General features: G+C 34.6%; 1 protein-coding gene across 1 annotated transcript; it reads right to left on the bottom strand.

The window, feature by feature from the left end:
- Positions 1 to 1,154: 1,154 nt before the first annotated feature.
- On the bottom strand, positions 1,155 to 6,237 carry LOC111050916 (the record flags this gene model as incomplete). The annotated part of the gene is given in 5 exon segments (XM_039441399.1): positions 1,155 to 1,329; positions 2,918 to 3,112; positions 4,332 to 4,550; positions 5,174 to 5,406; positions 6,143 to 6,237. Coding segments are annotated over 5 exon segments (851 nt in total), but the record flags the coding sequence as incomplete, so codon positions are not given.
- Between the last annotated feature and the right edge of the window lie 10,323 nt (positions 6,238 to 16,560).

The raw sequence follows: 16,560 nt of genomic DNA, 5'->3' as shown, positions 1-16,560 counted from the left end.
TTTGTCAAATGATAGACAAGGATAGAAACACCAATGTTAATCAAATACTGCAATTATAACTTGGACCTTACTATACAAAAACGATTTGTTAAAATGGGAAAATAAGGTTACAAACACACTGAAAGTGGAGCGGAGCGTGGCGTGGCGTTCTAGAGCGGAACGTGGCGTGGCGTAGTCAGAGCATTCATGATACACACAGGAAGAGTCTGAGTGTCAAGCGTCAAGGGCCTAGAAAATGGCGTTGTCCAAGTTTGCACGGACATTACTTTGTGAGAATAATTACTTTAAGTATTGGATATTAGCTAAGCCTGCTAGGACAGAGTGGGTTAATGAAATTAACTTAGATTGTCGACTATTTGGTGAATATCACCATCTGTTTAATGTGTTAAGAAAGCATGAGTCCCGATTTTTGAGTACATGCGAATGTCAACTTTAACCCTTGATTATATATTGACGAGAGAAGCCTGCTAGGGCAGAGTGGGTTAATGAAATTAACTTAGATTGTCGACTATTTGGTGAATATCATCATCTGTTCCATGTGTTAGGAAAGCATGAGTCCCGATTTTTTGAGTACATGCGAATATCAACTTTAAACTTTGATTATATTTTGACGAGAGTGAAGCCTGATTTGGAAAAAAAACAAATCACCAATTAAAGGAATCCAATATCTGCCGAAGGAATATGAATGAAGTGGATTAGAATAGCCTTACTTTTGATTTCAAGTGCAATAGGTGAATTTCCTCTTTTGATTAATCAAATAATACACATTACAGGGGAATTTGGGCAAACATTGAATATACTAGTGTACTAGATGGTGGGAAAATGTAGTAGAACAAGTGCATTATGTACAAGAGTAGACCACTATAGTATGTACATTAGTAGGGCACTCGCACGTTGACGAATTGACACTCCGCTCGTAGACGCTCCAAAAAACAAACCAGCTAGTTCCAAAGTTTGACGCCACGCTCCGCTCCGCTCTGCGAGTAGACGCTTCCAGTGTGTTGCAGCTCATCACTTAACATGATATTGTTGACGACGCTCCTCAACGCCACGCTACGCTCCGCTTTCAGTATGGTTGTACCCTGATAGGACAAGTGTTTCAACATAGAAAAGCAATCTATTGATAAGAGTAAAAATGGATTTTTATACGATACCTGTAGAAGATTTGTAATTCGGGCGAAGAGTAACTGAAATTTGTGGAAGTGATTGAAGAGTAGGGCGGGGGAGAATCGCTGTTGGGAGCCTCAGCCCGGTATGGAGAATGCCTCATCTTCAGTTGTTTCACTTTTTCCTCTGCTTTTTTAACTATACATTTCGCTTCCTCATCACCTAAAACCGATAACTCATATTATAATTCTTATTTTCTCGAACTAACGTACTTGGGAACACTTGGTAACCTTTGAATCCTTAAATCCACCAATTCAAATATAACAATAGCAATACTCCAATACTATTACAAATTTAGGGCCGGTTTCCGAGCTCGGGATCTATAAGTTCTGGACTAGAATAAGCTCTCGGGTCTAAATTGACTTTCTGAGTCACGATTTTATCTACTAAACTGCGGGGTCTATTGAGTTCTCGACTTATTTGAGTCCAGGACTTTAACGCAGTAAACATGAGGGAAATTAACAATATTTTGCTATTGTATTGTTGGCATTATAGCAAAATGGAAACAGATGATTGCAGCGGGATAATTCAAATAAGCATGCTCTCCAAACTATTTTGTAAAAATACGTTTCGATTTCTTTGTAGGCCTATTCAAATCAAAACCTAACCTTTTGAATAAGATGAATGATGAATGAATAAGCATTTCATTTTACGTTACGCTATTATTGATCATTGATCCTAACCAGTGATTTTGGAATAAAAATTTCATTAGGCTAAAACGTATTTGTTTTGGAAAAAAACTAATTTATTATTATTATTAATATGTTGAATATGACATTGAGTAATAACGTTCAGATTGGAATATAAATTCCAAGACAATCCTTGTATTATTTCTTGAACTTTTTTAGGTTATGTCAGAGTCATCGTAAAATAAGGTTATGGTAGTTTTTTACGCATAATTTTGATACAATTTTATTCAAAAATGAGCTTGCAAACTATAAATAATTATGAATTTAGATGGACTAATCCTAATAATTTAGGTATTCCATGACATCTATTTGGCTTTTTATCTACTCCAAAACAATAACTGAATTGTGTTTGCTCAGTTGAGTCTAGAATTTAAACCCTACCCCAGTCAAGGATTTAAAATCACGCTGTTTCAAGTTCTGGACTTAACGATTTTTGATAAATCCTCAACTCGGAAAGAGGCGAGAATCCAATTCAAGTCCTGGACTTATCCTTGTCTATCATTCAAAAAATCAGATAGCATTATTCTTTTCAAGTGCCAGATCGTTTTGTAACGATGTAGAAATATAATTAATTGAAATACTGTATATTTAATGTTAATTATAAAAATGTATTATTTAATAATTGAAAAATATATTTGATTATTTTAAACAAGAATTAAAAGTTTATATTACATCAGATATACCGGTATCAGATACATGGTGTTTAGATATTTAGTGGCATCCCGACACATATTCATATATAATGGGGGCCACATTTTGTTAGATCAGCAAATAATCAACCAATTGTATTAATACTTTGTAAATAATTGTAGCTTATATGCTTTTTGTAATTATGTCTATGATTTGAATAAACTCCTCTGGTCGTGTTGTACCCTCGACCAGAGAAATTATTATTATCATATCCTCTATAGATGGCAGTGACAAGGCAGAGAATCGACAACGCTGTTCTCCTATCTCTCTCCATGACCATTATAACGTGGACCTCTCTCCAGTCATAACCTATGGTTTGAATATTCTCTCAACATAACTGTCTCATAACTACTGTTTCCGGTGTCACCTACCTGCTTGCCGAATATTATGTAATCCATTCCTATCCATCCGTTCTGCATCAGGCAACCTGTCGGCAATCAGTTTTTGAGCAGTAAAGATGACTTCCATTTTCTTAGCCAAGTTCACATTGTCTTCTGACATCTTCGATAATCCTTTTTTCACCCGGATAGCTTTCATAGATTCATTTTCAACAATACGTTCGGCGACTGTAATGAAAAAATCAACCAAATGAGAAATCTAAAACTGGTAAGTAATAGGAAATTATGTTATTTATCTAAAAAATATAAGTCTAACAAGAGGGCAAAACTGAGGTGCCTGTATCTAGAAAGAAATTGAGTTTTTCACAAGCCAAAGAAGACTTATGAATGTTTCCCATTTCTGTGCAGTAGCTACACTCGTTTTCACATCCGGTCGGGCACCTTTTGAAGATCCACAGTAGAGCCATACTGTGTCCCAGCTTGAAGAAAGTCGAGTGTCATCAAACACAACTATAGTATGAATATTTCCTAGATATAAAATTAGACTAGAAAGCTTAGAAATAAACATAAATGATATACTTCGAAGTTAAGTGATAGAGTGGATATTATCATAGAGAAACAATAGCGTAAGTAGATATCCCATGGTATAGGGCGTTTATGTCGCAACTTTTACTGTCGATTTTTACTGTTTTGACCGGGTAAGAGTGTATGAACGGCACAATATGAGAGACTACCAGCGTCATAAAGCTTCACAGGAAAGAACTACGTGGACTATCAGCTTGAGATAACAGTTAAAGTTGCGACATAAACGCCCTATACCATGGGATATCTACTTATGCTATTGTTTTTCTATATTACTGTCCAAGCTTTGCCACGTCAACAAATGAAAGAGTCATTCTATTCTAGACCCTATTAAGACACGTTCTATCCTTTATTTTAAACGAAAAGACACAGCTATAAAGCCATGTCCACACTGAAAAAATGTTCGGCAAACATGTTTGTTGAGGAGCTCAGAGACAAACATTTTAAAAAGTTTGGACAAACAAAAAATTACTGTTTTTCCAAACATTTTCAGTGTTGACAGCTGTAAAGCATAAAAACTGTTCTCCCCACTTTCAAATATTTTGTTTGGTGATGCGTCCACACGGGCCACGGGCAAACATTGTTTGTCAAACATAATTTGCCCAAACTTTTTCAACAAACATGTTTGTCGAACATTTTATCAGTGTGGACACGGCTTAATAGTAACCTTACATACTACATTGTTTTCATGTCAATGAAAACAACTTCAATTGAGTATTATTAATTGAAGATATGTGTGAAATAAATAAATATTAAAATTTAACAAATGCGTCTAAAATGCTTCTAGAATTTGTGAGAGCTAATTAATAAGTGTATGAAAAGCAGTTGAAAAAGTTTGACAACAGAAAATGAAACTTGCTCTCACTTTCAGCTTTTGTGGTTTTAATGGACTGTGTGGTTTCTGCAATTTTCTCTTTGATCTCTCCTATTTCAGCCGTGGTTCTTTTTAAGCAATTTTTCTTCAAATCTTTGGTGAGTTTAACTTCTTTTTCTTGTAGAGTCACGAGTCTGTTTTTAGTTCCATCTAAAACTTGCTCGGCTTCCAAGATACCATCAAATTGGCTCTTATACTTGTTCAGATCATCTGAAAGAAAATAATTTCAGAGTATGTTATGAAAAGCACAAAGATGATGCAAATACATAATAATAAAGTATTTTATTAGAACTTCTTGATTTGTTAGTTGAAAAATAATCTCATAGTACCCTTTTTTAAATCAAATACAATAACAACTAGTTTCGGATATTCAATCCATTTTCAAGTTTTCTTAAGAAGGGTACTATGGGATTTTTCAACTAATAGTATTAATAAATGAATTTTATTTCCATTGCAATACAAACAAGCAATAAAATGTACATAATATTCAAAATACAAAATAAATTTACAACAAATGTAAAGAATTTTTTCGAAAATTAACCTACTCAACTATGGGAAACCCATGCACTAGTGCAGGTGTATATGAGTTGTATGATGATTGTCATTGAAACTAGTCTCGGAGACTAACTATTAATTTTTATTTCACTAAAAATTTTATATTATGAACATTTACATGTGGTCTATATAGTGTAATCTCACACTATAAAGTAGGTCTGAGATTAATAATTCAAAAATGATAAAATTAGTTTTTGCCTTCCCCCTATAGTTCAATGATTTTTTTAAAGTTCATGTTCAATGAATTTTTCATAAATATAAATTAATTTCAGTCTTACCAAAGAAATCCATTTGAGCCTCTGCCCATAGTTTTTGAAGATTAAGGAGATGTACATAAGATCCAACGATTGCTTTATTTTGCTCTTTAGAAGCCCATCTAGCTATGTCTTTCACAGCCGTTTCTTGAGCTTCCATGAAAGCTTTACCTGTTGCTTTCACTTGCTTCAGATCGGATATTATCAAATTCAAGTCATAGTGTCCACTGGGAAATGATTTAAGCCTTATGCTGCCTCTAAAATAGAAGAAATAACGTTTGATCATAAAGTCAGGATGAATAGAATTACAGCACTTTTACTTTAGTGTCACGTTTTTTACAAATAAGTAAAATGATGAACTTTTTTCCTTAGAAATTTGTTCGAATGTAAATTGTTACTATCCAAATAAAAAAACGTTGGAAAATGTCACCAATAAAAAGTTTATAAAAAGCATGATACACAGCCTTAAATACCATAGACTCAACTTGATCAAGATTAATTATTTATATATTTTTTATCAAGATGTTTCTAATGCAAAAAAATATGCATGGAGAAGTAAATCTAATAAGCTCAACTGGTGTTAGTGATAATCACTATACTATAATAATTATTAGTAGGCTAAGCTTTATTTCAATAAGTTAGGCTAGGTACGGTACCTACTTTCCTCAAATTACTTTTTTGATTGGACTATTTCCTCGAATTATTTTTTAATGCTGATTTTTTTCAATTTAATTACTTTAGAATAATTGTTTCAAGATAAGAACATGCTAAATACATGAGTTCAGTTTATCTTGTCTCTTTTAGTTTTCAATATTGCAGCCATATTTCCTGTTTGATGATGAAATCTCGTACTAGTCAAGCTAGAAGCTAGAATACGCCTACTACTGAACGTAAAAAGAAATTTAATTCTTTTGATTCCACGCTCCTATATGAAAGTGAGTTTCAATCTGAGATCCAAAAATTTAAAAAGCACAAAAATTATAATATATTTACCTTCTGAAAGCTTTAGATGCTTTATTCATGACTGAAACGATGAAAATCTTACAATCAACGACAAGAAGACAAAGACAAGATAGGGATGTTCCGATATTATCGACATCAATGAATATCGATATTCTTGTCTCGATATTTCCGGTATTATATCGATACTATAGATATAGATATTATCGTATATCGAAAGATTTTTGTCGATATCGAAAGAATATTTGCTATCGATATCGCATTTTTTTTACTGAAATATTTATATGAAAATTAAACTTGAATTTTAAAAAACTTTTGAAGTGAAAATGCACTTACTTTTTGTATAGTGACGATCGTTTCGACCTGTTGTTGGTCATCATCAGACTGTGGGAATTCACTCAGATGACAAGGCTATGTGTGGTAAGGGATGAAGGTGGTGGAATAGGTTGTGGTGGGGGTTGGGTTGGTGGATATTTAGTGCGGCGGTATTTTTGAACTTTGGACTATTTTGTCAAAGAGTGTGTGGGAAGAGAAATTTATTTGATCATTTAGGAGACTGTTGGGAAACTGTTTTGTGTGGTTGTAGATTTCGTATTGTTCTAATACATTGAGTTTTCTGCTTTTTTGAGAGATATGGAGGATTTCAAGATTGGTGGCGATGTCTGTGTATGTGTGGTTTGTGGATATAATATGGTCAGCAAAGTTTGAGTGGCTATGTGGTTTATTAATGGCTCTGATGTGCTCTTTGTATCTTGTCTGAAAGTCACGTCCAGTCTGTCCGATATACAGTTTACTACAATCATTACATTTTAATTTGTAGATGCCTGGTTGCTCAAATCTCTGTTTGTTTGTTTGATAATTTTGAAAATGTTTCCTCAGTGAATTTGTTGTTTTAAAGGCAATTCTGTATTTGAGTTTTTTAAAAGATGATGCTACTTTCTGTGATTTTTTGTTGTAGTATGTGAGTGTGATAAATTTTTGGTCATTTTCCATATTATTTTTGGTTGATGATTTTGTTCTTATTTTGTGGAGTAGGTTGTCAACTAGAGTGGATGAGTATCCATTTTGTTGGGCAATGAATTTGATCGTGTTGAGCTCTTGGTTGTAATCAAATTGTGTCATGGGGATATTCAATAGTCTGTTGATCATATGGTGGAAAGCTGCATGTTTATGTTGGGTTGGGTGGTTGGAGGTATTGTGAATTACTGTGTCAGTTGTGGTAGGTTTCCTGTATATTTTAAATGTTTTGAAAGTATGGTTTTGTTTAAATATGGTGATGTCCAAGAAATTGATTGTATTATTGTTTTCCAGTTCTATGGTGAAGTGCAAGTTTGGGTGTATTTTGTTCAGTTTGGAGTGAAATATTTCAGTTTGTCTGGTGTTTCCTTTGTATAGAATGAAAATATCATCAACATATCTAAACCAGCTGATGATTCTGTCAAACTGATTGAGAATGTGTTTTTGTTCAATGTTGTGGATGAAGATCTCAGCTAAAATGCAAGAAATGGGGCTCCCCATGGGGAGACCGTTTGGCTGGAAATAATATTGGTTATTGTAACAGAAGTAATTCTGTGAGGTGACTAGGTTAGTGAGATTTACAATTTCATTGATATGTTCAGGTGGTGTATTATTCTGTTCTAGCATTGTTTTAAGGAATTTTACAGTTTCGGGGATTGGTACATTGGTGTATAAATTTGAAATGTCCAGTGAAGCTATTGTGGAGTTTTGTGGTATTTGGATTTTCTGAAGTTTTGTGGTGAGATCAATGTTGTTTTTCACTGCAGTATGATTATGAAAAGTTATGTTGTCTCTTATGGTGGTATCTAGTAGTTTGGCTAGTTTGTGGGCAGGTGCTGTTGTGTGATTGATCAGTGGTCTTATTGGTACATCTTGTTTGTGTATTTTTGGGAGGGCGTTGAGTCTGGGTGCTTGTGGGTTGATTTGTTTGAGAAACTTTTTCTGGTTGTTTGGGATTATGTGCTTGGTTTGGTTGATGGCATCTTTTATTTTTGTTTGATATGTGTGAGTTGGGTCAGTTGAGAGTTTGACTATGTTATTGTCATTGATGAATTTGTCTACTTTCTGGTCTATGTCTGTTTTATGCATTATAACTGTGATGTTGCCTTTGTCAGCATTAGTGATGACTAGGTTGTGTTGTTTCTGCTTGTTTTTTATGCTTTTCAATATCATGTGTTCTGGGTTGTTTTTTTCTGAGGGCTTGAAATTGTTTCTGTTTCTTGTTATGTCCTGTCTCAAGTATTCTTGGTCAGGTAGGGTAGTGTTTTGTATTGCAGTCTCTGTGTCTATTATGGTATTGAATAATTGGGATTTTGAATTAGGATTGTTTGTTTTGATGTTGTGTTTCAATCCTTTGTCTAGTAATTTCATTTCTGTTTCTGTGAATTCTATTTCAGTGTTGTTGATTGTTCTTTTGTGAAAATTATGTGTGGATGTTACAGTTGGGTTCTGGGTATTCATAAGTTGAGTTAGTTTAAGGTTGTGTTTGGCTTTCAACTTGTTTTTCATAGAATCTATAATTTCTTGATTGTGAGATAATATTTCATTAAATTCTAAATGGTGTAGTTCTGAGCTCAGTTTTAAATGAAGATGGTATGCTTTCTGGTTGAGGTTATCTTTCTGTTTGTACAAATGTTGAATGCTGTTTTTAATGTACAGTTTCTGAGCTTGTTTTTTAGTTTTTTGAGCAGGGGAGTTTTGATTTTTTATACTGATTTTTGCATAGTTGGGAATAATGTTATTGTGTAAACAAAACTGGTTGAATGATATGGAATATCGGAAGATTCACGATATCGGAACAGCTCTAAGAAAAAATTGAATTTCAAACGGCAAACTGTCCCTTTGATAATTGATAATCGTGGCCAAATATAACGAGTACCGACCGGTAACGGTTACCGTACATTTTCATTTCAAAAGTAATGTTTTTCTTGTGAAGAGAATGTTTTTGCTTGGATTTTGAGTTTTTGCTGGATACGGCAATATTCTGATATTATTCAGATTGTTTTAATAAACACGAATTACATCAATGTTGTGTATGAGTCCAGCTTAAACATAATCACAGAGAACATAACTAAACCAACGAAAACGTTAACTGGAATTGCGCATTACCACAAAGTGAAATAAATTTATATTTCTTCTGTGACTATAGTTAGGTCCATGTTATAATGACAGTGGATAAAGATAGAAAAATAGCGATGCCGATTCTCTGAATTAATTAATTATATTTCTACACAGTCAAAAACATCATTGGCATCGTTGTGGACCTAGAAATGGATAGTACCACCAGCTTTGTCGAATGATAGACAAGGATAGCAAAACCAAATTTGATCAAATACTGTCATTACAACGGGGTTGCAGAGTATCGCCAAGCCTTAAAGCCATCACAGCCAAAAAAATTGGGACGAATTGGGCTATTTCGTCAAACTGGGACGACGACAAACTATAGTGAGGTCCACGTTATAATGTCAGTGGATGGAGGTAGAAGAATAGCGATGCCGATTCTCTTCATTAATTAATTACCTATATTTCTAAACTGTCAAAAACATAATTGGCATCATTGTGGACCTAGAAAAGGATAGTACCACCGGCTTTGTCAAATAGACAAGGATAGCAAAACCAAAGTTGATCAAATACTGTCATTATAACATGGACCTCACTATAGGTCGCTTTATGCACACGACATGCTTGGTTTACTTGCAGAAATCCATGCTTTCAAAAAATAATATAAATAATAATTTCATTTCAATATAATATTAACATTTGTATAAGTAATAAATAGTATTCCATTTTATTCATCATATTCAACTATCAATTTCGAGTAACTGGTCAAGCAGTCAACGGTTCGGTCAATAGAATTTTTCTATTGAGTAGAGCCAGGATGATGATCATTAATAATAATTAGAATTACTATAAAATAGGTAACCCAAATTGACCACCTTCTCTGATCTGAGCCTATAAATATCTTAGTTTTGTTTCCAATACAGTTAGATACTAGAAGATTTAATAAAAAATGATATCAACATTATGTTTTCATAAATTAATTGATTCTCTGAATATGATGGAATTCCCCAATTTAATAATATTACTAAAAATAATGATCACTCCTATAGAACACTTTTAATAGGCCTATTTACTTTTCAGCCTTTCTAATGTTACTACAAACTAAGAGGAAAACAGGTTCAGTGCTGCTAAAAAATGTTATAGTGAGGTCCACCTTATAGTGTGTGATTTGCAATGGTATTGCTATGTTTGTATATCGTTCAACAAAGCAGATGGCGCTAGCTCTTTCACGCATTGCGATGTTGCCACATCGTTTATCAACAATGTAGAAATTCAACTAATTGACAGAATATTCAGTCTCAATCATGACAATTTATTATCACATCTTGAATAAAAAATATATTTTCTTGACAAATAAAATATGATTAACTATTTCCAACAATAATGAACAGTTAAGTTCATCAGATATATCAGTATCAGCTGTTTGGGTGGCAAGGCTGAGATCAGGCAACCCTTTTCTCCTATCTTCCTACACTGCTATTATAACGTGGACCTCACTATAGATGTAAAATAGGAATAGACCCAGTTTGTCTTTCACTGTTCTACTTTGATAGTGTCTGTAAAAACTGACAATTTTTTTGGCAAGTGGCGGCTTTCAGGTCAGATGGAACTCCGACGACCCAATATAACGTGGACCTCACTATAGGCATCATTCAGGTGCTGTCATCAAACGTACATTCCACAAATAAAGGGGGCCGCGGAATTGTAAATATCTGGAACTCAAAATATCAATGTTAAATGTCCTATGCTTGAAAACTGTTGCTGGGTGGAACTCCAAATATTTGTCAGACAGTGGAATTGGAAATATCCGGAGCTTGAAATATGTTGCTAGGCGGAATTGGGAGTATCTGGAACACAAATTATTTGTTTGTCAGATGGCGGGATTGGAAATATCTGGAACTCAGAATATCAGTGCCAAAGTGGGAGTACTGTTAATGTGTTTGTTATTGAGAAATGGTTCAAGTCTGACTTATTTTCTGGAATGATATGGACTAATTAGCCCACTTAGGGTAATTCATAGCTCATTATATATTAATTTTGAATAGAAATATTGGACTTGAACTTTAAACAGTAGGAATAACTTGGCTGATATTTTTGGACTTGTTTTTCATTATCAAAATTTGGGAATAGAATACTTTTGGACCTGGTCTGTCGTTCTTTTTCAACTATATTCATTATATTCATACATATTATGCAAGCTTTCAAAACTCTGTTACGGTATCTGTTTCAACAAACAAGACTGTTGACTGTTGATGAATTTATTTTAGGTTAACTATAGAACCCTTCATTTGTTTTGCGATAAATTTGTTTCATCCCACTCTACGCAGTCTCGCTAATAACGATCGATATTGTGAATTCGATATATTTCCAATTCCACATACTTCCAATTCCACCAGCTGACAAGATATTTTGAGTTCCGCCAGTCTGCACGATATTCGGAGTTCCGCCTGTCAACATATTCGGAGTTCCATATATTTCCAATTCCGGCCAGCTGCAAGATATTTTGAGTTCCAGATATTCCCAATTCATGCGACCCAAATAAAGTACACTTTCCAAAACAACTGATGGAACGTCTACCGTTTATTCGAGCAATTTTAACTTTCCAAAAATGGTACGTACAGACAGGCGCGCTCATGTCTTATTTGTTAACGATATGAAAAACAATTTTTAGGGCCGTTTGCACAGTGACAGTTTAAACCAAATTTCATTTTCAACTGGATTGAATCCGTATCAAGTCTAGTTTGTTATAATGTGTTTCTTTTTGAGTTTGAGCCACCAGTTGATTAAATCAATTTTAAGCTTTGACTGTGCAAACGACCCTTAGAGTGGAATATCATTTATCACTAGATTAAATATTCCTATGATATCATGCAGTACCCAATAAGACATATCAATTATGAAAAATTGACATTTTCTGTCATCTATCTATTACCGTTCACAATTTTCATTATTCGTGTACTGGCAACATTGCTTCAACCATCTTTTTGCTTCACCAACTACTAGGACATTTAACATTGATATTTTGAGTTCCAGATATTTCCAATTCCGCGGCCCCTCACAAACACATTACTAGTACTCCCACATTGGCACGGATATTTTGAGTTCCAGATATTTCCAATTCCGCCATCTGACAGACAAATAATTTGAGTTCCAGATACTTCCAATTCCGCCTAGCAACATATTTCGAGCTCCGGATATTTCCAATTCCGCTGTCTGACAAATATTCGGAGTTCCACCCAGCAACAGTTTTCAAGCATAGGACATTTAACATTGATATTTTGAGTTCCAGATATTTCCAATTCCGCCGCCCCCTACACAAACCACTGTGTCTCAGACAGCACCGTATCGCGCATGCGTTAGCAACGGGTTTTTCCCGTTCCATTCAACCTAACCTAACCTTATGGGAAATTATCAAATATAATCAAAAAAAAAAACCTAACCACTAACCCCTAACCCCTTCACATTTAATAATTTAGATTTCAAAGCAAAATCCTAACCCCCTTCACATTTGACACATCAAAAAACATAACTCTAACTGCACCCTAGCCCCTTCTAGCATATTGCAATTTCAAAGCAAAAACCTAACCTATCCTGATAACACATTATTAAATATAACCTAAATAAAACCTAACCTCTAACCCTTTCACATTTGATACTTTAGATTTAATCGTCATCTTTAGAACAAAACATAAACATGTGGTTCATTTCATGAACATGTTCACAAACATGTGGTTCATTCCATGAACATGTTCACAAACATGTGATTTGATTTGATTTGATTTGATTAAATTTTCTCCCTGGAGACTCTTTAAAGAGTATAGGAAATCGTCAAGGACTATTTGTCAAAAAAATAAAGGAATACATATAAACATATATTATATACATCACATTCCACAATGTACATTGCAATTTAATCCTCCCAAAAGCCTCATTCTCTATCCATAAATTCTTGAATACTGTAGTAAACCCCGTTTGCTAAATATTTTCTCAATAGCTTTTTGAAAATATCCTTATTCTCATTTTCTCTCAAAGCTGACGGCAGTTTACTCATAAATTTCATACCCATATAAGAAGGCTTATTTTCGGGGCTCAACCAACTGACCCAACTCCCATTTGACCCAACCTACCACTAGACCCAATTTTTTAAAATAGAGAGAAACCGCGAAACCATTTGACCCAATAGACATCTGACCCAATATACCATTTGTCCCAACTCTATGAATATCAAAAAACCAACTGACCCAATTGACATCTGACCCAACCTACCACTTGACCCAACTACTGTGCTGCACTCTGGCAAAACGTCTGCAATGTTCCAGGCTTGGTTACTCTCTACCTACGGTCTACTCTTCAGGTAAAAGTCTAGAAGGCCTTGAAACCAAGCACAACTGTTTTGACAGTTCTTGCTATCTTGAGGTTAGATTTGTGTTATTTTGTGATTTTGAGGTTAGATCTGTATTATTAAATTTGGATGAGGTTATTAGATTTGGTAAAACCACCATAAAAGCATCTTATCAATCAGTAAATGATTGATGATTATTCAATTTGATATAGGTAACTTTTCACAACTAGATTTTACCTTACTCCAAGTATTGTAGTCTATTGTTGCTATCATAGTTTTTATTAAGTCAGAAAAAAGCTGTTGACAGGTATCCTACAGCCTATGATATAAGTTCTGTAAGACAATGGAATTGAGTTACTGTATTAGAAATAGAAATTGGAAATGAATATTTATGGACATTCCTTATAACCTAGGTTAAAACCTACAACATAAATAATTGTAGAGAATGACTTTGATGGAATCTGCCTTAAAAAATTTCCTCACAAGTTTCTTCCCTCAGTAAATTTGGATAAGTGTTTCTAGAATACATCGATTTAGAGTAGCCTACCTACATAGTTTTATGAATATTTCAGAAGCTATGTTTCTGGTTGTACTATTTATTTACTGAGAAATAAACAATTTGCACAACGAAATTTGTAAAAAAAATCAAATAATCTCCATGATATAGTACCCTACAATTCTCGGTTACTGGTACTTATGAGACTGCATTTCTCAGTTGAGTTATTTATTGAAGTTATCGAAGGAGTACCACTCATCAAGAAGGCATTGATGTTTTGTGCACCATAAACTATGCCACGAGAGCGCAGCACAGTAGTTGGGTCTAGTGGTAGGTTGGGTCAGATGTCAATTGGGTCAGATGGTTTTGTGATGTTTATATTGGGGCAAATGGTATATTGGGTCAGATGTCTATTGGGTCAAGTGGTTTCGCGGCTTTTCTCGATTTGAAAAAATTGGGTCAAGTGGTAGGTTGGGTCAAATGGGAATTGGGTCAGTTGGTATGCACCCCTTATTTTCATACTGAGCTGTCCTGTGGTATTGTGCAGAAAATTTACTCTTATTTCTAGTGTCATAATTATGTATGTCACAGTTTCTTATAAATTTTTTATCTCTTATATACATGATCACTTCGAAAATGTACAGTGCAGGCACAGTGAGTAGTCCTAGATCTTTAAAATACTCTCTGCAGGACTCTAATGGCTTAAGACCTTTAATCGCTCTCACAGCTCTCTTTTGCATTCTAAAGATTCTATCTAAATTTTTGAGACTGGAGCCCCCCCAAACCAATATTGCATACCGAATATGTGACATTATGAGGGCATGATATACTGTACATGTTAAGATAGTGTTCCCAGTACTTAATCTTGAAATCTGCCTGAGTGCAAACACTCCAGATGATATTTTACAGCACAAATGATCAATATAGCTATCCCAAGACAAGTTCTGGTCCAGCAAGACACCTAGAAATTTCACAGACAGAGGTTGTTCAACATTCACTCCATTTATTTGAACGTTTATCTCTTCAAGATCTCTATAATTATTTCTATGTTTGAACTGCAAGAACTGTGTTTTAGTCTCGTTCACTTTGAGGTTATGTTGACTGAGGAATTGGGCTATGGCATGTACATTGACAAAAGTATCTAATTCTAATTTTTCTGCATCCTTTGCACTACAAATGTAGGATGTGTCGTCAGCATACATCAAAACCTTACCACTTGTTATTATTTGTGGTAAATCGTTAACATATAAAATGAATAATAATGGTCCGAGGATCGAACCCTGTGGTACACCTGTTTTTATTCTAAGATTATTTGATCTGTATTTAATTTTTTGCCCATTTTCTTCTCTAGTCATCTCCACACACTGACTTCTACCCACAAGATAGGATTTGAACCACTCAAGCTCCACATCAGTAACTCCCACATATTCCAACTTTTTCAACAAGATAGTGTGGTCCACACAATCGAATGCTTTGCTCATATCGAGAAAAACTCCCACTGCCCTTCCACCATTATCCATTCTATCTATTACATTCTCCACAAGAGACGCAATGGCTGACCTGGTTGATTTATCCTTCTGAAATCCATGTTGCTCGGATGACAAAATTCCATTTCGAAACAAATGCTCCACAAAACGAATCAACATTGCTTTTTCATAGATTTTACCCAGTGCATTCCCTATGGTGATTGGTCGAAAATTATTTGCCAGATTTTCTTCGCCACTCTTGTGGATTGGTACTATCTTCGACTCTTTCAATTTCTGAGGAAATACACCACACTCCAAGGACTTATTCACCAATACTGTTAATGGAGCAATTAAATACTTTTTACAACTTTTTATAACAACAGTTGAGATCCCATCAAGACCAGTTGCCCTCTTACTCTTCAGGGAATCAATAATTTCGAGAATTTCTGTTTCTGTGAAAGGAGCAACAACCATCTTTTCAATATGGCTTGAGTCATTTTCTGTTTCAACACATGATTGGGTAAAACCATCCAAAACTGAGTCTTCAATGTTTGAGCCAACTTCCTGGAAGAACTTACCCCAATTACATGTGGTTCATTTCATGAACATGTTCACAAACATGTGGTTCATTTCATGAACATGTTCACAAACATGTGGTTCAAAGCAAAATCCCAACCCCCTAACCTATCCTTTCACCTTTAAAACATCAAAAAACATAACTCTACTTAGACCCTAGCCCCTTCTAGCATATTGCAATTTTAAAGCAAAAACCTAACCCATCCTAATATAACATTATTAAATATAACCTAAATAAAAACTAACCACCAACTCTTTCACATTTGTAGAACGATAGACAAGGATAGCAACACCATTGCAAATCATACACTACCATTATAACGTGAACCTCACTATAGATACTCAAAGAATACTTTTGAATATGTTATAACTGTGACTGTTGCTGGCTGTTACTCTGTTTCTGAGACAAAGAGAAGCTGCTCACCAACTACACACTAGTGCATGCGCAATACGGTTTTGTGACCAAGTGTTTTGTTTCCAAGCTCAAGCCTCA

The sequence above is a fragment of the Nilaparvata lugens genome, chromosome X, assembly GCF_014356525.2.
Source record: "Nilaparvata lugens isolate BPH chromosome X, ASM1435652v1, whole genome shotgun sequence".
NCBI lineage: Eukaryota > Metazoa > Arthropoda > Insecta > Hemiptera > Delphacidae > Nilaparvata > Nilaparvata lugens.
Note: the sequence above shows the minus strand (reverse complement) of the source record. Positions and strands in the feature narration are given on the sequence as shown.